This window comes from Natator depressus, chromosome 3, assembly GCF_965152275.1.
Source record: "Natator depressus isolate rNatDep1 chromosome 3, rNatDep2.hap1, whole genome shotgun sequence".
Classification (NCBI taxonomy): Eukaryota; Metazoa; Chordata; order Testudines; family Cheloniidae; genus Natator; species Natator depressus.
This window is the reverse complement of record NC_134236.1, coordinates 184816652-184839409: the sequence shown is the minus strand read 5'-3', so window position 1 is coordinate 184839409 and position 22758 is coordinate 184816652. Positions and strand designations below refer to the sequence as shown.

The 22758-nt window shown below is 39.9% G+C and overlaps 1 protein-coding gene across 2 annotated transcripts in view; it reads left to right on the top strand.

Moving 5' to 3' along the window:
- MTIF2 (mitochondrial translational initiation factor 2) overlaps positions 1-22758 on the top strand; it is a 30185-nt gene that overhangs the window by 2839 nt on the left and 4588 nt on the right. Inside the window, exons 2-13 of one of the 2 annotated variants that reach the window (XM_074949463.1) lie at positions 643-874; positions 1404-1524; positions 4788-4959; positions 5419-5579; positions 6625-6801; positions 11022-11161; positions 12249-12373; positions 13354-13558; positions 14788-15040; positions 20168-20308; positions 21738-21902; positions 22194-22334. In XM_074949463.1, coding sequence (XP_074805564.1) covers positions 650-874; positions 1404-1524; positions 4788-4959; positions 5419-5579; positions 6625-6801; positions 11022-11161; positions 12249-12373; positions 13354-13558; positions 14788-15040; positions 20168-20308; positions 21738-21902; positions 22194-22334 — 2026 coding nt within the window. In that variant the 5' untranslated portion in view covers positions 643-649. The remainder of the gene's footprint in view (positions 1-642; positions 875-1403; positions 1525-4787; positions 4960-5418; positions 5580-6624; positions 6802-11021; positions 11162-12248; positions 12374-13353; positions 13559-14787; positions 15041-20167; positions 20309-21737; positions 21903-22193; positions 22335-22758) is intronic. The other variant, XM_074949462.1, reaches the window with a different exon arrangement.

Below are 22758 nucleotides of genomic sequence, written 5' to 3'. Positions count from 1 at the left end.
TTTGAGAACTGCAAAACTAAGCATCTCTGATGGTATCATCTAGACTGAGCACTGAGTCCCATTGGGTAGATAGAAAAATTAACCTAAATAATCTATACAGAAACCCCTGGAACCCCATAAAATTGGGTCCCTAATCCATGAACTATTGGAATTTATTTACAAAAATTTTCTTAAACATTACATGAATATATTGTCTCATACTATAGAATTAGAATTTATAATCCCTATTCCTTGATGAGACATCTTTGAGGTATAATGTATCTTAATTAAAACTATCTTTAGATAGGTTTTTTCCTCAAAAAGCATTTTCTCAAAAAAATCCAATTTTTAAAAAAAAATCATTGATTTTTATCCACCCTGATATTTGGGGACTTGTTGTATTTTTTTTTTTTTTAATCTTCAGTCTATATAACTGACATTTTTCAAACTAGTAAATTCATTGTATAGTGCGATTGGATGATAATTGATTCAATTTGGAATGACATAAGACAAGTTTTGTGAAATGTCAAAAAGCAGGGTGGATAAATACCAATGATTTTTTTAAAAAAAAATCAGATTATTTTTATTTAAAATTGGATTTTTTAAATCAATTTGATTTAAATCAAATCCACCCTGATTTCATTGTATCTTTTTTATTCACAGTGAAGAAATGAACCGAGGGATGATGCTGAAATTGGAAAACCTGGTCCAGTTACATTGTGCTTGCAGACAGCTGCACAGTCTTTCTTACAGGAAAATTCACAGAACACAGTGGAAGCCTGTGAAGTCATCCACATACCCCATGCGGCCAATTCAGCTGCACCCACAGCTCTGGCAAACAGACACATTCATCAGTGTTGTGCTCTCACAATACAGGCTTTTAGCTACAAAGGAGGTAATGAACAAGTTCCAGCAACTACTTTATCCCTGTCTGAAAGTACAAAGTGCAAAAAAAGCAATTTTTGAGCATTTTCATTATATAAATAGAAACTCTGTTAGTGATGAATCTATTGTGTATAAGATTGTTACTCCACTGTATAGAGAATTTACTTTAGATTTACAAGACTTATTAATATATATGTAGATGCATTGCATCTCTCTCCCGAACATTCATTTCAAGTTTTTTAAATCCAAATGTTGCAACACCAAAAATCTGAAAGAAAAACTAACTATAAACAAAAGTGAAAATGATTTTCATTGCTCAAAATGAGTGAGATGCAAAAAACAGTAAAAATGCTGTGAAGTGATTTTTAAATATTCACTATTTTAACAGTTCTTTCAGTAATTTTTTTGTAGTGTAGGTAAAGAAATTTGTTTACAACTTACAATTTTTGTTTTCATTGGCCCTTTAAATATTGTTTATTAGTCATTCCTTAATTTATGCCACCCATGTATCCTTATGCACGTGTCTTACTCCTTTGTAGGGGAAAAGACCAGGGAAACAGAAATTACCACCTATAAAACCTAAAATAGAAAGGCAGGAGGTAGAGATACAGCAGAGGATGACAGTTGAAGATCTTGCAAGAGCTATGGATAAAGACATAGGTGAGCCAATTTATTCTTTTGAAAGAAGATCCAGCAATGTTCTATTTAAGACAATAATGGAGTTTTGAAGAATGCTATAGGAAATGTCATGCTGGAATTATCTATATTATAGTTGGATTAACACACCTTGTCTCATCAGGATCCACAATAATCCCCTGTCCATTGCCAGACAAACTTCTTATATCAGAGTTTTAACAAAATGAAAAGAAAATGTTAGTAGCCATATAATCCTGATTATGGACATTTTGTGGAACACCACCGTTAGATAAGAAATATTTTTGCCTTAATTGAGGTGATTTTTTTTTGTATATATGTCTCTGTCACCTACATCTTCTGTATGTGATTTCCCCCCCCCACACACCCCTTGTTCTTCATTTTCTAGCCAACAGGTAGAGAATTAGAATAGCACCATCTTCCTATGGTGAAATGCTTTACATATGAGATAAATTGTGAGTGAAATTGACTAGGATTATGCCACTGTTTTTAGCAAATGTTTCAGTACAGAAGCATAGTACCACTCTAACACTACATCTTTAGCACAGCTTTCCACCAGACATCAGTCAGGAAAGGCTTGGTGTGTTGAGGTCCCCAAGCTGAAAACTGATGGTAAAAGACCAAACAAATCGCAGTGGTGTTGCCATATTAGTGTATGTTTTGAGCAGCGTATTTAGTTCTTGACTTTTCACTAGCAAGCAAGCAAATTATAATTCCACTCTTTTAAAATATTTTCTCATCTAGAACAATGTGGGCCTTGTCTGCATTGGAAATTAGCCTCAATTGCAACCATTGCTGTAGCTGTACTAGTGCAAAACCCAAATGTAAGCTCTACTGGTGTAAATCCCAGCTTTCTCTGCCTACATCTGTTTGAAACAGGAGTAACCTCCGTCCATGCAAATTGCAACTTCCCTTATTTACATTAGAGGTTTGCAGTGGTGCAGCTGCAGTGATGGCTGTAATTGGGCTATTTCCCCAGCGCAGACAAAGTTTTACTTACTAATATAAACTAATAAAGTTTTAGGGGCATAGTGCTACATTTTCACACTTTCAGCAAATATTATACAATTGATGCCTGAAATCGTTTATCAGAATCATATTAATTTTCAGGGGTTTTTTTATACCTAATTCTGTACTCATGTAAATGCCCACCTTAACAGCCTTTCTCAGCACTGTGCTGAGAATAAAGAAAATCTGCCATGTCTCTTTGTGAATGTCTGAGATGTCTGCTTACTCACTAAGTTTTCCAATAGTGCTCATGTCACTCATTAGCAACTCTTAATTGTTCCAATGTTTCCTGCATTTCCAGGAAATGCTACTACAAAAGGGGGAATGAACCGATTTGCCTGAGATTTTTGTCATCCTCTGTGGCAGTTCTCTACCATCAAATTCAGATGAGTTGAGTTCCTTTGATCTGGTAACCGTTGAAATAAGTAAATAAAACAATTGGACCAACCTAGACATTTTTAAAAAATGCCCCCCAGGTGATAGGAGAAAGTGTCCTCTTATATGTTGGTGCTCTAGCACACTCAGTATGAATTATAATGGGATACGTTGGGATAATAGAGGAGGTAAGTCTGCAAAATAAACCCATTTGCTCACTTTCTCAGAAACCTGGTGGGGGAGGGGAGTCTTACCCTTGGTTGTGCATGCGTTAGAGGGCAGAATTTGGCTGTTAATTTCGGCTGGTTCCTATTTGCAATTGTACGGTGCCCCCCCTCCCCCCCCCTTCGCAGTTGCATAATATACCTCTGGCAACTGCTGCTATAGAACTAAATGGGAAAGTGATAAAGGAAAGTGTTTTCAGCAATCCCTAATGCAGTTTAACACCTGGAAATAAGAGGAACCAGCGCCATGTGACCAGCCTATTCCCATGGACCACCAGTAAATACTTTTTTTGCATCACCAATTGTCCGGGTTTTGCATCACCACATGTACATGAAATTTCAGTTCTATTACTAGTCATTTATCCTGTGCATAGGATGAAAATATATCATTGTATACCGTTATACAAGGCACTGGTGAGACCTCACCTGGAATACTGTGTGCAGTTCTGGTCTCCCATGTTTAAGAAGGATGAGTTCAAACTGGAACAGGTACAGAGAAGGGCTACTAGGATGATCTGAGGAATGGAAAACCTGTCTTATGAAAGGAGACTCAAGGAGCTTGGCTTGTTTAGCCTAACTAAAAGAAGGTTGAGGGGAGATATGATTGCTCTCTATAAATATATCAGAGGGATAAATACCGGAGAGGGAGAGGAATTATTTAAGCTCAGTACCAATGTGGACACAAGAACAAATGGATATAAACTGGTCATTGGGAAGTTTAGACTTGAAATTAGACGAAGGTTTCTAACCATCAGAGGAGTGAAGTTCTGGAATAGCCTTCCAAGGGAAGCAGTGGGGACAAAAGACCTATCTGGCTTTAAGATTAAACTCGATAAGTTTATGGAGGAGGTGATATGATGGGATAACATGATTTTGGCAATTAATTAACCTTTAAATATTCATGATAAATAGGCCCGATGGGATGTTAGATGGGGTGGGATCTGAGTTACTACAGAGAATTCTTTCCTGGGTATCTGGCTGGTGAATCTTGCCCATATGCTCAGGGTTTAGCTGATCGCCATATTTGGGGTTGGGAAGGAATTTTCCTCCAGGGCAGATTGGAAGAGGCCCTGGAGGTTTTTCTCCTTCCTCTGTAGCATGGGGCACAGGTCACTTGCTGGAGGATTCTCTGCTCCTTGAAGTCTTTAAACCACGATTTGAGGACTTCAATAGCTCAGACATAGGTGAGAGGTTTATGGCAGGAGTGGGTGGGTGAGATTCTGTGGCCTCCATTGTGCAGGAGGTCAGACTAGATGATCATAATGGTCCCTTCTGACCTTAATATCTATGAATCAAAAAAATTGAAAATTATGCATATTAATAAAATAATTAAATCATCTAATTAGATGGTCCTGTTTCAGAACAGCTTATTGAAGATGATTGGCCCATATAAATATACAATATTATAGGAAAGTTTTATATTAATAGAATATTTTGGGAAGATGTACATTAACTACTGTGTGTGTAAATAATTTATTTATACTATTTATTCACGTACAACATACCGAGAAAAGGAAGGAAAACTGCTACTTTTCCTTCACTGCCCTGCACTTCCTTGAATGGAGCATTGGATGAAAGCACATACTGTATTAATGGGTACCTCTATCCCAGGTATCTTCTGGAGGATCAAGTGTTAAATGTTTTTACTATTTCTTTAATCAGATCATGTGTTTGAAGCCCTGCTACTCACAGGCATTGACCTAGACTCACTAGAACCAGATTCTGTTTTGGAAGAAGTCTGGATCAAGGAAGTTGTTAAAAAATCAGGGATGAAGTACAAATGGGCAAAATTAAAACAAGAAAAAGTCAGAGAAAATAAAGATGCTGCGAGAAGGTAAAATTGTGATTGTTCTTTTGATTTTTTCCTACTACTATTAAAACAGCTCATTTGGGATACACAGCTGATAATATTTAAAAGATAAATTTTAACTTCTGGTTTGATTCCTTTGCCCATGTAATTGCTACATCAATGTTAAGACGTTTTCTGTTTTAGTTTATGTTGATTTTTGTGAAACTGTCTAAAAATGTTGCTTCTTGCTTCATCTAATTGGGATTGCTGTATTAATTGATGCTGATTTAAGTAAGATTGTTTGCTATAAAGAGGGGGAAGATGCTTTAGTTAGCGATGATTTTTTATTACATTTATTTCTTTGTGAAGACTGGGGAAGAACTTGACTGTTCTATTAAACACTGAGCTATGATACATGGCTACTAATTATGCATAGAGGTCGTTATTGCCCATCGATATTACACAGAGTGTTTGACAAAACGAATGTTTTGCTATTATTTGTAGGCCTCCTGCTGATCCAGCTTTATTAACCCCAAGGCCTCCAGTTGTTACTATATTGGGCCATGTTGATCATGGGAAAACAACTTTACTTGACAGTCTGCGAAAAACTCAAGTGGCAGCAATGGAAGCAGGAGGCATCACCCAGCATATTGGTGCCTTTCTTGGTATGATTTAACCATATATATAACAGTTTGTTATACACTATATATAGTAGTCAGCTTTGCTTACAGTTTACTTGAACAGAATACAATTATATGCAAGGTTTTTTTGCTATATAGCAGAAAAAAACGTGAACATACTGCTTGGATGGAACTTAAAAGCATTAAGCATACCATTTGCAATGTTGAAATAATACTATAAGGTCTCGGTCATTTGGGGACATTAAAGATCCCGTGGCACTTTTTGCAAGAGTAAGGATTTAAAAAAACCCTGCATCCTAGCCCAATTCCAATTTTGGTAATTGTAGTGTGCCTACCTGCCATTCTTCTTGTAGTTACAATTGCATATATTGTTCTTCCTTCCTGTCCTAGAGAGAGGTAGCATGGTCTAGTGGAGAGTACCTTGGGTTTGGATTCCGCAGTCTTTTGTTTTGTTCACAGCTCTGCTACTGACCTTGCTGTGGGCAAGTCATTTCATATTTGTGCTTCAGTTTCCCTGCCTGTAAAATAATTATACTTCCCTTCTTTTATAAAACTCTTAGAAATACATAGATTAAAAGTGTTACATATAGTTTTATATAAATTAAAGTGTTGGATAGTGTTGCTTTTTTAAACTGAAGACTTGCTGTGCTTCACCTCAAAACTCTCTCTGCATTTCAGTGATGGGTGAGGTGATGTATGTACTTTAGGATGTTTATGGATAAAAGGCCCTGTGATAGATTTTCAGAGGGGACTGAGGCAGTCAGGCATCCAACTCCCTTTCGATAAGCATCCAGTTCCGATTGTAGATCTGCTATAGATCCCCTTGGAAGCCCCAGTCTTTATAAATTAAACTCGTCATTATCCTTTAACCACTGAGTTTGTCTCTAGGGTTATGCTCATTAGTAGCACTGCTTTTTTCACGTTTTTGATATCTGCTATGACAGAAACAGTGTGTTAACTTTCATAGATGATATACAAATTGTTCATAGAGGAAGGTGTATTAGTTCAAACAAAACTATGGGAAAGATCATGCTTGAAGTGTATTGTGTTTTAAATTATGTTTTCACAGTATATTTGCCTTCTGGGGAAAAGGTAACTTTTCTTGATACTCCAGGACATGCTGCCTTTTCAGCAATGAGGGCAAGGGGTACACACATCACTGATATTGTCATATTGGTTGTAGCCGCAGAAGATGGAGTAATGAAACAAACAGTAGAATCTATTCAACATGCTAAAAATGCCAAAGGTACGGTATATTTGACCTTTTAACATTTCATTTTTTTTACATTTGTGGTGTGTTAATATCCAGCACTATAAACCAAGACATGCTGTAGTAACAATTCAAAGAATAAACACACGTACAAAACAAATACCAGCCTGTCCTCTCCCACAAAACATAATCCTCGAACCAAATCCAAGTCCATTCAGGTTGGGGATGTTTTTCTCCTTAAAACAATCCTATGGAATAACTGAGACCCTTGTTTTTCCACTGAATGTATCCAATGAAGTGAGCTGTAGCTCACAAAAGCTTATGCTCAAATAAATTTGTTAGTCTCTAAGGTGCCACAAGTCCTCCTTTTCTTTTTGCGAATACAGACTAACACAGCTGCTATTCTGAGACCCTTGTGTATCAATATAAATGTCTAATACATTCTGAGGCCAGAAGGCACCGTTGTAATCATCTAATCTGGCCTGTATAGCACAGCCCATAAAACTTCCCCAAAATAATTTAATAGAAAACATCTTGTAGAAAAACATCCAATCTTGATTTTAAAATTGTCAGTGATGGAGAATCCACCACCACCCGTGGTAAATTGTTCCAGTGGTTGGTTACTCTCAACTTCTGGCCATTGGATAAGGTTGTACCTTTCTCTGCTAGACCTGAAGAGCCCATTATTAAATACTTGTTCACCATCTAGATTCTTATATACTGTAATCAAGTCACCCTTAACTTTCTCCTTGTTAAGATAAATATACTCAAAGAGTTCAATCTATCACTATAAGTCATGTTTTCTACTCTTTTAATCATTCCCATGGCTCTTCTCTGAACTCGCTCCAATTTATCAACATCCTTTTTCAATTGTGGGCAACAGAACTGGACACAGTATTACAGCAGCAGGTGTACGAGTGCCAAATACTGAGCTAAAATAAACCTTTCTACTCCTACTTGAGATTTCCCTGTTTATGCATCCCAGGATCACGTTAATTTTCTTGGCCACAGCATCTCATTGGGAGCTCTTGTTCAGCTGATTATCGACCACAACCCCCAAATCTTTTTCAAAGTCACTGCTTCCCAACATAGAGTCCCCCATCCTGTAAGTATGGCCTACCCTCTTTGTTCCTAGATATGTACATTTACATCTGAATTTAAAATGCATATTCTTTGGTTGAGCCCAGTTTACCAACCGATCCAGATCTTTCTGAATCAGTGGTCTGTCCTCTTAGTTGTTTACGACTTCCCCAACTTTTGTAAACTTTATCAGTGATGATTTTATGTTTTCTTCCAGGTTATTGATAGAAATATTGAGTAGCATACGGCCAAGAACTAACTGCTAAAGGACCCCACTGGGAATTGTACCTGTTCAGTGCTTTCCAGATCATATGTGGTCTTGGAGGAATGTACTACCTACGCCTGATCTCACTGATTGCTTTTTAACCCCAATCTGCAGAGTGGAGGGATTTCAATAGCATCTCTCTAGAATCATAAGGCTAGTTCCTGCTACTTATTTTACAGAGAAATCAGAATTATTCAGGTCTAGCAGTTTCGTAATTCCATTTTGAAAATGTCTTTGCAATTTCAGAGGTCTTTGTCAGCTTGTCATTCTATGGTCTAAACTTGTTTCCAAATCACTTTCAACTTTTCAGGGTCTTATAATCCTTAGTTTTTTCACATAGAACAGTGACATGGCCATCACTGGGATTTTTCAGTATCGTCAGTATTTTTTTCTTGATTTCTATAGGCTTAATATTAAATTTTTTATCGTAGCCTAGATATTAACACATTACTTACAAATATATCTGCGTGTAACTCTTTAAAAAGCTTTCTGTATTATTACTAACTCAAGGCAACTGATTTTTCTTGACATGTGAGGAAGATTTTTTTTTTCTTTATCATTATCACTATAGTTAAGGTGGAACTAGTCAACTTTTAGGCATAGAAAGGTAAATTTCAGTGATGATTTTGCGAAGTGTTTTTTTTAAATAGCTCTAAAGTTGTTTTGTGGGTTAGATCTGTGCCAGTGAACGACAGTAAAGTCTTTGATATTCAAATATGGGCTCCTTGCTAAATAGACCTTTTTGAAATATGCTGATGGTTCTTTTGCTATCTCAGGATTTTCTTCTTGAGCTTCTTGTAAAGTTTTAGCTCTTCTACCACCAAAAGAAAAATGGATCTAAACAATGCTATGAAAAGACATTTTCCATCTTGGGCCACTCACATGATCTCAGCAGCCTTAGCTAGGTTGCATTGTAATTAACTCTCTTTTACATCAAATTGACCAGGGCTTAAATTCCCATTTTTTTTCACAGTGTATAGGTTAGGCAGGAGTTTGCAGAATCACTTTGAGTGGAGAGAAGATTAAATGTTCTAAAGTAGTTTTGGCAAATGCACCACCACAAAACTGTTCTGACTTTTGATGAAATTGAGAGGAATGTGATGCACAGAGAAGAGAAAAAGGTGCTTTTTTTCCTCTACAGTTCTCAGAGGGTGGATCCCCAGCTGCCGAAGGGTCTCTGTTATAATAATCTTCCTTGACTGAGGGCGTGGGAGGGGTAGGTGGCAACCCCTTTGACACCCATTAATGCTGCATGTAGCTAGGCTATATGGATCACTACAGAGGGAGGCATGAAGAGTTTCCTTTCCTGATGCTTCTACACCATTGGTTACAGCCCACCAGGCATGAGAATCCTTCCAGATTTCCAGTTCACATGCTAAAGCATATGTTTTAAAGCCCAGAATGGGACATCAAAAAACTTTATTTGTGGTGGACAGAGAGAAGCTAACTTTGCACTTGCAGAATTCTACCATAGTTACACCTGCATAACTACACCTCTAGCTTTTGTGAATAGAATTATTCCTTACTACTTTAATTTTGCTAGTGAATACAAATGAACATTAGTGTTGATTCTCTTTGTTGACTGATACATATTGTGCGGTTCCTTCATATAGATATTGGTAACAGGCATCTTAGAAACAGCTAGGATAGATAGTACTGAGTATTATAGGTTCATAGATTATAAGTAGGGTCCTACCAAATTCAAGGCCATGAAAAACATGTCATGGACCGTGAAATCTGGTCTCTTGTGTGCTTTTACCCTATAATATGCAGATTTCATGGGGAAGACCAGCATTTCTCAAATTGGGGGTCCTGACCCAAAAGGGAGTTGCAGGGGGGTTGCAAGGTTATTTTAGGGCAGTCGCGGTATTGCCACCCTTACTTCTGCGCTGCTGCCTTCAGAGCTGGGCAGCCAGAGCGTGGCGGCTGCTGACTTAGGCCCCAGCTCTGCGAGCAGCATCCTAGAAGTAAGGGTGGCAATACTATATCATGCCATCCTTACTTCTGCGCTGCTGCTGACAGTGGCTCTGCCGTCAGAGCTGGTCTCCCGGCCAGCAGCAGCTGCTTTCCAGCTGCCCAGCTCTGAAGGCAAAGCCACCACCAGCAGCAGTGCAGAAGTAAGGATGGCATAGTATGGTATTGCCACCCTTATTTCTAGGCTGCTGCCTGCAAACCTGGGCCCTCAGTCAGCACCCGCCACTCTGTGACTGCCCAGCTCTGAAGGCAGCAGTGCAGAAGTAAGGGTGGCAATACTGTGACCCCCCCAATAACCTTGCGAACCCTCCCCCCCCACAACTCTCTTTTGGGGTCAGGACCGCCAATTTGAGAAACGCTGGTCTTCCCTGTGAAATCTGTATAGTGTCAGGTAAAAGCACACAAAAGACCAGATTTCACCATCTGTGATGCATTTTTCGTTGCTGTGAATTTGGTAGGACCCTAATTATAATAATCTACTCTGACCTCTTGCATAACACACATTAGTAACATTCTATTATATTGGGTAAGGACACAATAAGAAAAAGATACTTGGATATGTTACTAGAGATACTTTAACACTACTGTCTATTTACAAAATGTCACTCTGGAGCTAGTGTTCGTGGCTTTATTGTAGTGTTACTAGCACCAGTTTTAATACAAACAGAATAAAAAATACTTCTTGTGTTTTCCCATAATTTTGCAACCCAAAACAGCAATGGTATCATTTTATTAATGTAATTTTCAACGTTTGGACAGTTTATGAGCATTGTTTTAAGCCTAGCAAACAAACGTGCTTGTTGAGTGTATAAACAGGATTCACTCGTGTTTCATGTAGAAACAGTAATAACTGAAGAAAAGGCACATTTACCTAAGCTCTAAATTAAGGTAATCTTGTGATACTGGTATGAGAGAGAGATACTTATTTCTTTCTCAGTTCCTATCATCCTTGCCATAAACAAATGTGACAAACCTGAAGCTGATCCTGAAAGAGTGAAGAAAGAATTGCTGGCTCATGATGTGGTTTGTGAAGAGTATGGGGGTGATGTTCAGGCTGTACATATGTCTGCACTTAAGGTAAAATTTTGATGGATTCGGTCATGTTCGGGGAATTCTGCCATGTGGAATACTTTGATTTGGCACTTGGAAAATGAGTTTTGACTTGGGGCCTACTCCTAGAGTATGCTGAGTGCCCTGAGCTCCCAATGGAGTCAGTTGGAACCAAGAGCTCTCAGTTTCTTGTTCACTAAAGGCCTGAACTTGCAAGAGACTATCAGTAGAATTACAGACTTCCAGTTGCCTCTGATTTTTGTTAGTGGGTATTTGTTCCAGACTTTTGTCATTGACTCATATTTGTGCTTTAAGTAAAAGGCATCCAGAGGAGTTAGTGCTGAAGTTAGGCAGAAAGAAATAATTCAAAACCAAGTATAAACCTTCATAATAAAGTTTGGACACAGCTGGCAGGAGAGAGTAAGTCTCATAAATCTACTTCCTGTAGACAACTGGTAGTTAATTACTATAATCTGAAATCCTAGCTTTGCTACTGGTACTTGATTCTGTGGTGACCAAAATTATCTTGCCAGAAATTAAATCTGGAACATTGCAATTACTTTATTGCTGTCTTTCTGAATTGAACCTATTAATGGGAGCGCTGAGGAAGCTGGGGACAGCTGCTTAGAGTCAGAAGAGAGAGGGCAAAATTAGTTCTGAAATGGGAAAAGGGTGCACCCTAAATACCACACCAGTTTCCTCCTCCTGCCCAATTTGCTCCTTGTCCCCACATCCACCTCTCTCCACTCCTCAAAAAAAAAAAAAAAAGTCAAGTGTGGAAAATATTTTTAAAAGAATTGTTTTACTAATAGGAAGATTAAACTCCCTTCCTATTTCCAGCACTAACCAGGCTGCTATTGCTCATGACATGCAAGGCCCCCTCTCTCCCCTTCATGCTTCCTGATCTTTGTTACTTGCATTCAGGACTGCTAGCACTGCAGTCTTAGGCCTTGATCATGTATTACTTCAGTGACCCCTCTGGTCTATTGGATTGCATTGTGGAATTGGGAACTATGGATCATGTGTATTGGGACAGATGCTGGTACTCAAAATTCATCTTCTGATCCTATTGTAATTAGCTGCCTCCTTAATTCTTAACTGTTTTTTGGTACAGGGTGAGAACCTGATGGCTTTAGCAGAGGCAACTGTTGCTCTAGCAGAGGTTTTGGAACTGAAGGCAGACTCCACAGGCCTAGTAGAGGGAACCATAATAGAGTCTCGCACAGATCAAGGAAGAGGGTAGGTCAGCTAATTGTCTGTCTTCCTTCCAATTTTAATTAATGTTTCTGTTAAGTTTATTCCAGTTGACTTGGTTAAAGAGTCATTGTCCAGGTGGTTTCCAAAATTAAGGTTTTAATTGAAAAAATATATATATAAAACTCTAGTATTCTTAGTATGTTTCAATAAAACTTCATTTTTAAATGAAAAAAAGATTGTTTGGGTTTAACAATTCGTCAGCAATGTTTGCAATCCAAACGTTGCAGTATTTATTGCTTTATTGCATGGGAATCAGAAAATGAACAGTTAGGAACTGACTGGGCTATTTTATTTTCCAGTGGAACAAAGTGTTGTATAAGCAGACAGCATATATGGTAAAACATAAACTAAATTTGTTTAAATAAAATATTAACAACGCAGATTTTTTTAAAAATTAAAGAATATTAATCTGACAGTTTTTTAACCTACGTAGTTTATTTACTATAAAAGAGAACTTTTTATGAACAATCCACTAAAAAGTGTCTTTGTTCTTTAAAATGGTGATATTTATAGGGTACCTGCAAAAGAAAGAAATCAATTTTTATATATATATAATATAAAGGGAGACCTGGAAGGTTTCTTTTCAACAAATTCTGCTTGATGTTTATTACCTTAGAAATATAAGCAATGTGTCTGGTACTTCCTGGATTTTCTGGAGGACTGTTTGGTGTCCCATATTTTGTGATTTTTCTCAGTGCCTAATTGAAGAGGAGGAGGTTGCTGAATTTTTAACATCTTTATACAACTAAAGATACTAAAAAGGATACAGCCCATTTTTTTTTTCTTTGCAAGTCTCCTTTAAAACTCCCTCTGTAAGGTGGTGAAATGTTTAATAGCTGTGTTCTGAGATCATAGCCCATACTGTTCTATATATGCTTTTTTCGTCTTTTCTTAAATGCATGTAACTGTAAATATGATAGCAAACTTATCTTTGTCTGTCTTCCCCTTTCTCCTCCTCCTAGTCCAGTAACCACGGCCATAATTCAGAGAGGAACTCTGAGAAAAGGATGTATTCTGGTTGCAGGTAAAAGCTGGGCAAAAGTGCGCCTGATGTTTGATGAGAACGGCAAAACAGTAGATGAAGCCACTCCCAGCATGCCGGTGGAAATTGTGGGCTGGAAGGAAATCCCTTCAGCCGGAGCTGAAATCCTTGAAATAGAATCTGAGGTATAGCAAGAATAACTTAATGCGTAGCTAATACACTTGTATTGCAGTATGTAATGTAGATGGAATTAAATACAAAAAAGGTAACGTTCATTCAAAATGAGCCATGGTAACTAAGGCTTGAAGACAAAACCTGGGTACTAAATGTGGTCTGGAATAGGTTTTCCACAAAAGGATTGAAGAACCCACTGAAACACACAACCCTTATTCCCTCCCCTCCTCCAGCACTTTCACGTTGATCTGCTCCACATTTAGACAAAGAAAGCAATCTATCAGTGGGATGGAAGTGTAACCTGTGGTCTCCTATTTCCCTTTACTTCTGTTTGACTAGCTGGTGTCTGGGTGGCTTCTCTTTCAGTATTGCCTTGGCTGAGTGTCCAGGAATAATTACTAATTTCTTCCCCCATGCCTCTCAAAGGACTTAGGTTGTCTCCTCTTCAGTAGCCTATAATAATAATTACTTTAAAACATGATATAAAATAAACCAAGAATTAATGGGCTCATTATTCTTAATCTTAGAATTAATGAGACTCAAAATAAAACAAATTGGTGTGCATAACTTGTTTTAACTTAAACTCTGCCAAAGCTAATGGAGGTAGGTACTGTTTGTGTCATTAGAGGGAACAAGCAGTATCATTTAAGACTCCAGCCTCTCCAAAGCTTCCTGTGTTTTTCCCTGACCCTTTTGTAAGACCAAATGTCAGAAGCCCACTTCTGATATCAGGTTTCTCACCTCAGCGTTCTCCTTGTGACCTTGGAGTCCCTTAGATATACCTTTCCAGTGACTTTTTGATATCAAATAATCTGAAGAGAGGCTACAACAATCTCTTATGAATTGGCCATTGTATGTTTTCTAAATCCATTTAGGATTCTGTTTGTTGCTTTGGATAAATGGTTCTGGTGTCAGTTTTTTGGTGCCATGGAGTGAGGTGAGAGATACCTAGGAGCAAAATAATGCAGTTTATTCCACAGTAGTTTATGAAATGGTTGCCATGCCCTTGTATGTTGGCTTGAGAACTTGTCTATCTTGGGCACCTCTCCTGTTGTCTTCTGTGTAAAATTAGATTGTTTTGCTTTTAATTTTAAGTATTATTTTACAGTCTAGCTAAACAAAGTTAAAATCAAGAAAGCGCTTGAATGGTGTCCATTAGATAATCATCTAGAAAAGCGTTTAAGACCAAGCTGCCCAGTACTATATATTGATAAGTAACAGTGCTGTCTCTTCTGCCAAGCAAAGGGCACGTGAAGTTGTTGACTGGAGAAACTATGCTGAACAACAGGAGAAGATCAAACAGGATATGGAAGTTATTGAAGCAAAGCAAAAGGAACACAAAGATGCATACAGGAAAGAGCGAGAGAGCCTAGCCAATCTGACCTGGAGACAGAGAAAAGCAGCATTATATAAAACCAACAAACATCTAATAGCTATGAGGTCTAAAGAGAGAGCGGAGAGTGACAGAAACGTGCTACCTGTAATTGTTAAAGGTGCTGTTATGTTCAGTTGACTTTGCAGTTGTTTTAGTGCATATTTTCCAAGTCTAAATGTAAACCTATTGTAATTATAGGTTTTTCTTTGAGTGAGTATCCACGCAGATTCCACTCCTGGTGCATGAGATCTGATTCTTGTGAATAACACTGTTGGGGTTTCACCTGTACCCTTCTTGCTTCCTGTAGCTGAGGGTATAAAGGATGGGGTGGCCACAATGCACATTTTGTTCCCTACTGCCTGTGGCTGTGAGATGCCACCCTTTAGTGTTCACATCTCTTGCCCTGAGCAAGTTAGCTGACACAGGTCTATTTGTTTATTTTTTGCTTAGATAAGTTTTCTTTGCCCATTGACTTCTAAAAACCAAAAAACCGTTAGGTTTTCTCTCCCTTTGTACAAGGGTCTTACTCCTTGTACACACCCCTCTGCCTTGTATAATGGCCCTTCTACTCTCACCCCCCAAATAAGAACTTAAAATGACTGACTGCGGGTCACTAGGTTTTAAGGTCTCTTCCTCCTGTGACACAGGGATGCCAGTCACAGATGCTGCTGTGCCTGGGAGAGGACCTTGCTCCAGAGTGCTTCTTGATTGCCGAGTCCTTCTCCAAAAGGACTCAAATAGTGAAGGAGGCAAAACAGAAATACATCCTCTTGGAAAGGTCCATGCAAGCCTTATCAGATTTTGGCAGACTTTTTAAGACACTCCTGATATGGGGCCTATCCCATGCATTGAGTGCCCCAGTGAGCTGAGATGCCACTCCAAGCTCCAGGGCAACCTGTCACGCGTAAGCCCTACTTGCCAACCATATTGGCAATATTTTCGGAAAAGGCTTTTAAGGAGTTCTCCCAGATACTTATCCCCCTTTCCAAACAGGATGGAAAGTCTCCTGTAAGGCTCACTATTCTAAAAGCCTAACGGTGGAGTCCCATTTCAGTGCACCTACACCAAAACCCAAGCCAACACCAACAGTCTATTCTCTTCATATGTAGATTCTTACACCGCACTCATCACTGTAGTATCTAAGTGCCTTCAGTAGTGCATTAAGCAGTGTGATTAAAGTCTGTCAGCTGTTGTCAGTTAGAGCAGTGTTTTTCAAACCATGGGTCGTGACTCAGTACTGGGTCGTGGCATTTAAGGCATTGGGTCGCCTTGCTCTGGTCAGCACTGCCGACCGGGACTTTAAAGTCCCGACAGCAGTGCTGCCCAGCTAAGGCAGGCTAGTGCCTACCTTTTCCGACACCGCACAGCTGCCCTGGAAGCAGCCAGCAGTGGGTCCAGCTTCTAGGCAGGGGTGCAACGGGGTTCTGCGCGCTGCCCGAGCACCAGCTCTGCACTCCCATTGGCCAGAAACCAGCCAAAGGGAGTTGGAGGGTGGGCGGTGCGGTGCCTGTGGGTGAGAGTTGTGTGAAGCTGCTTGCGCGCGCTTCTGCCTAGGAGCTGGACCTGTTGCTGGCCGCTTCCGGGGTGCAGCGCAGTCTGTGGCGCCAGGACAGGCGGGAAGCCTGCCTCTGCATCCCGGCTGTGCTACTGACCGGGAGCTGCTGGAGGTAAGTCCGCACCCCAATCCTCTGCCCCAGCCCTGAGCCCCCCCAAACCTGGAACCCCTTCCTGCACCCCAAACCCCTCATCCCTGGCCCCATCCCAGAGCCTGCACCGCCCCCCCAAACCCAGAACCCCTTCCTGCACCCCAAACCCCGCAGCCCCGGCTCCACCCCAGAGCCTGCAGCCCCAGCCCAGAGCCCTGACCTCCTCCAACACCCCAGCCCTGAGCCCCCCCCCAAACCCAGAGCCCCATCCCAGAGCCTTTATTCTCACCCCCCGCACCCCAGCCCTGAGCCCCTCCCACACCCAAACCCCTCATCCCCAGTTCCGTTGGGTCATGGGCATCAACAATTTTCTTCAACTTGGTCCCCAGAAAAAAAGTTTTAAAACAACTGTGTTAGAGATCCTCTTCCCAGGGGGTGAAGCGTATGTCTTGTACTGGTAGATATATTTTTTTTTCTTTAAAAAAAAAAAAAAAAATTAAATGTTGCTATGTATTTGTATTTAATGCAGGTTAAAGAAATGCACCTTGCTTTTGGAACAGAAGGTGGTGAGGTTTGTGATGGTCCTTAATTTTGCGGGGAGTTCATTCCAGTCTGGGACTAACCCCAGGAAAAGTTCTGTCTCCTACACAGATGAGTTTTACCCTTATTGTAGAGAGTTCTATTGTGCCAGAGAAGGAAAGTTGTTGAGCACACTCTTTATCCTGGAGCTTTAGGCAATGTTTCTGATATCCTGAGCCCAGGCCATGCAGCACTTTGAAGATAAGGATCAAAACCTTGAACTTGATGCTTTGTTCTATGGGAAGGCAACGTAGAGAGCGGAGGACAGATCTGATGTGCTCTCAGTAGCCTGTGCTGCTGAGGAGACATGCTGCAGCATTCTGTTCTATTTGGAGTTCCTAAGTGCTGAAGGCTTCAGGTATGTTGCCTTGCTGTAGTTCAGCGGAGCACTGATGAAGGCATAAGTAACTGAGGTCCGGTTGTCATCCAAGAGGATGGGACTGGGCCTCCTAGCCAACTAGAGATGATAAAAGCATTAATCACATTAATCTCCCTGTGTTCTTCCTTGTCTATTCCGGGTGAAATAAACCTCCATGTGTTTGAAGTCATCTGGGCATTGCCCTTTATCTGGATAGGACCAATCCATTCAGGTGCATACCTGTCATCAGGGAATCCAAGTGTACTCCTAAACTACAGACCAAATTGATCAGTTGTGGATGTGTGCCTTTAACCAAAGGAAACTGTACCGTGACTGCAAACTATTCAAAACGCTTTCCTCTGCCCACTAGTATTACCTGTCTTGCTCAGGTTCAGCTTCAGTCAGTCATGCATGTTCTTCATGCATGAGCTGATTTTATCCAAGCAGTGGACCATATTGGATCTCTTCCTTCACCAACGACTGTACTGCCTCTGCTACCTACAGCAAGATAACAACCACAGCACCCCTAGAGTGGAATCTGTGTAAAAATGTCTTAAATAACCACAGTAAGAAAACCAAGGTAACAACTGAAGCCCCTGGCACAAAGTACTTCGGTATGGTCCATCTTGGCACAGGGTATGCCCATATTGAGACCCACCACTGTGGTATGCACTACTCACCTCCTTGGCACTGACTGAGGTATTGACTACAGGAGATGTAGGACTCCATATCAGCACTGATGCATGGCATGGAGACATCTTTCAGTGGGGCAGATGTCAGATTCTCCTTACAGAGAGGCTATGGGAGGTCATTGCTAGATCAACCTCAGTGGTGATCCCAAGACAAGGCACAGCTGACAGAACTTCCCCTCTGCTGGAAAAGACATATTTCTTTTCCTCTCAGAGTTCACCCAAAGTTTCTCCCTAAAGGAGTTTCCAACTTTCACATCAATCAGTTGATTCATCTCTCTGTGTTCTTCCCTTGTCTATTCCGGGTGAAATAAACTTCCATATGTTTGAAGTCATCAGAGCATTGCCCTTTTATTTGGACCAATCCATTCCTGTGCACACCTGTCTTGGACTCTCTTTTTGGCATTCACTGAAAGGATTATATTGAGTGAGTCTCGGACTACTTCAGGACTTCTGATTTGGCTAAGAAAGATCCCCCTGGACATATTAACACTGAAGCGGCCTCTGCAGCATGTTTGATTAACATCTGCATAGGAAGCAACATGGAACTCAATCCAAACATCTACACTTGCTATTCCCTGGCACAAGCGTCCAGATTGGATGCTAGCTTTGGCATGGCAGTCCTGCAATCTGTATTAAAGTAGAACTCCTTCTGCCTAGTTACTGGTAAATAGGCAACTGTTTGTTAGTCACCAAAAGTGGAATCTGTGGACAATCACTTGAACAGTTACTGACCCTACAGTACCTGTGTTTTTTTTTTTTTTTTTTTAGATGTGTTATCCACAGATTCCATGACCCCCATTTCATCCCTGCTAATTGGAGACCTGCTCCCAAGAGATTCTTGTTGGTGAAGGAACTGAGATGTGCACCCCGCTTTTCATACACTTGGCTTCAGGGAGTAAGCGAGTATTCAAGGCACAGGGGCAGCCTCAACAGACATTGCTATTCAAAAGAATCCAATCTTGTGCATGTGGGCTGCATGCACCCCTAGAGTGGAATCTGTGTGAAAATGTCTTAAATAACCACAGTAAGAAAACACTCTGTTCCAGTCCTAAAATTAAGCACTGGCTTGTAATCTTTTGAGAAAGAACTTCCTGAAGGAAATGTTTTTCTTTATGAAAATTAATGTAAGCATAACTTAATGACTACAATAACATTAAAGTACGGTTTTACTCTGAAAAGTTACTATGTAGGTATGGTATATTCTTACTCAACAGAACTGCTTCCTGGGTCTATTCAGAGACATATCTGCTTACTTTGTTAAGAAATGTATTTTTTACTACTGTCAGCCCTGGGCGAACCAGCAACTATGGGCTTCTCTTCTGGTTCTTACCTTAGCAACAGCATTGCTCAACTAAAGCACTAATCCTGCAAAGACTTAAGCAGGTGAGTAACTTTGAGCAATCCTGTTGAAACTCATGTGTGTAAACACATAACTCACATGCTCAAGTATTTGCAGGATCGGGCCCTAAATTCCAGTTGCAGGGTTATCTGTGCAGACTCATAGTCTGCAAGTATGCCATCAATTATATTGGCTCAACTCCATTGGCAATAGTGTTCCATTGGTAGAACTGAGGCCATGCAGAATCTTTATTGATGATGCAAGAGCCAGGAAGAACCCGGCTTGACTTTAGTATCCCAGGCTGAATGTGCAGGGCTGACGGTATTTGCAAAACTAAGCAAACTTGATCTGAAAATCATTGAGACACAACAACCATTGACCTTCCTCCCCCCAATGATGTTGCATTCAGTCACTTTTCAGAATAGAACACCACACTTTCAAGTTTGTGCAATATGTTCAGCAGTCTCTTATGTATGCCAAAAAGAATAATGCACCAGATATTACATCTTTTTTTATGACATTGTACAATCTAGAATTCCCATGTAGAAGCATTTGTCTTTTGTTTGTTAATTTTGGTATTGGTTTATTCTGATTTTACAATGCCTAGTAATAGAACATTTGATCTATTTAGGTGATGTAGATGGTTCCACTGAGGCCATTCTAAACATTCTGGACAGCTATAAAGCCAACGATGAATGTGAATTGGATGTGATCCATTTTGGAGTAGGTGATATCAGTGAAAATGACATAAATCTTGCTGAAACATTTCAGGGTAAAGTATAAATTTAGACAGTTATCTTACAATCAGTATGAAATCCTTCATATTTTATTAAATGAACAGGGTAGCTATGCTTTCAGTTTTTGTTTCTCCTGTGTAATAATTAATTAGCAATACAATCAATGTAAATTTGTATGAAACATAAAAATATTAGTTTTCTTTCACAGAAAATAAATACTTGTACCTGTGCAAACAGGTATCCTGCTAGAACTCTAGTGAAAGTGCAAGTAATGTAGACAAGGGTACACACTATACTGTATTGTCTATAATGTGGCAGACAATACCTGCAAACTTGTGCGTTGGAGACAGTGCTCTAGATTTTAACCCTTATTCTTGTTGCCTTACGCTGCTTCAGCAGTGCAAAGCAGCCAGACAACTGGCTTAACCAGATCCCAGAGGATTCTTTTGTGCAGGGAAGTCTTGGTGGGGGAGGGGGTTGGCCAACATAGTGGTTCCTGTTGTAACCTCCTCCCAGTGCCCCTATGCCTGATTTAATCCCCAGTTGCTGGAACTGCCCTGGGCCATAGCTGGGACTAAATTAGAACCTCCTTCAGGCTGCTCTGATTTATGCTGGAGACCAAGATAAGGAGCTGGCCTTTTCTGGACCCAAGATAAGTAGCTCCCTTTCAATCCTGCTCCTTCATGTACCATATTGCTCAGCCAGATCACAGGATCTGACTGGCTATCTATCTGCTTTGTTACATTTAATTGTATCATCTAGGAATTTAGAGAGACAAAGTGGGTGAGGTATATCTTTAATTGGACCATCTTCCGTTGGAGAGAGAGAGAGAAGCTTTTGAGCCACACAGAGCTCTTTTTTTCAACCTGAAGAAGAGCTCTGTGTGGCTTGAAAGTTTGTCTCTCCGCAACAGAAGATGGTCCAATTTAAGATATTACCTCATCCATCTTGTCTCTCTAATATCCTGGGACTGACATGGCTAAAACTACACTGATCTAGGGACAGTATTTTGTGGAGGTTTCCATTGAAGCAACTCTTCTTAAAGTAAGATAGCATTGTTGTGTACATGGTGCTTAGTGTACATGCAGTGACCCAGTATCTGATCTCTGATTTTAAAAATGGATGGAAAAGCTAAAATAAGGAAACTGCAAAATGAAATTTTATAATCAGTAATGTTGCTTTTACTAGCGCTCAATTTCAGGATATCTTGACTCCTGATTCCAAAAGGAAGAGAAAAGAGGATTGTAATTCAAATTAGTAAGTGTGAAAATCTCAACCCAAGTAAAACAAACAATTTTTAGTTAAGTACAGACTGTGCTAAGAATAAAATATTACATTAATATTTCAGGATAGCCTTTGCAAGCTCATTTCCAAACGTTTTCACTTACTGCTTGAAAAACAAAGAAGTTCCTCTACTTGGAGCGTTTGTATTTAATAATTAGCTGTGGTGGTTTTATCTGTCAGGTATCATATATGGATTCAGTGTGAATGCAAACAAATCTATTCAGCAGCTGGCTGCGAAAAAGGGAATAAAAATTAAACTTCACAATATTATCTACCATCTTATTGAAGACTTGAAAGATGAGTTGAGCAGCAAATTGCCCCCATCTGTAGTAGAGCATGTAATAGGTAAGTTTTCACTGGATGGTAAATATTGCCTTGAAAAACTAGACCTTTCTTGTGGGGTAGTCCTTGATTTAAAATGGTATGTTGAGGAAATACACAAAGCTCATTCTCCAGGATAGTTTTCCCACTATACTGGATTGTGTAGAATTCTTCTGCAGTTATTCTCCTCAATACACAGTAGCAGAATGTCCAGAAGACTTTAAAGTTTTGATAGCACAGCAAAGCATAGCATTCATTACTGGTGGAGTTTGTATTCTGTTCCCTTGCACTTAGTCCTTCCATATCTTTCCATAGGGGAAGCCTCTGTTCTCGCTACCTTCTGTGTCACAGTAGGAAAAAGCAAGGTTCCAGTGGCTGGCTGCCGAGTACAAAAGGGGCAGTTAGACAGAAAGATGAAGTTTAAACTAATTCGTAACAGAGATGTTGTTTGGAAAGGTAAGTAAAACGGCTATCAAAACATTTATCCACACTAATATTCTACTACACATACATGCTCACCATTGGAGTTAGATTCTTAGGCCCAGATCAGGTCCTCTGATCTATACAGGCAGTGGAAGTCAATGAAAATGTTTTGGTATATCTGAAGGTGGAATTTTTTCCTTAAAAAGTTGTTCAATCAACTTAATACACTATTTACAGTGGACTTCACCTAAAAAGGACATGTCTAGTTCCTGCAAAGCTTGTTTTCTTGCTTAAGCAATGCATGCAGAATTGGTTTTGGACAGACATTTTCTTGACTAATCATCCTGGTGTTCCCTCCCCTTAAGAAACTTCCACATGCTCTGAACCCCTGACAGCAGTCCGTGTAGGAAGGAGATAGATCAATTAAACTTTGAAAGGCGTAGCACCTGATTTTCAG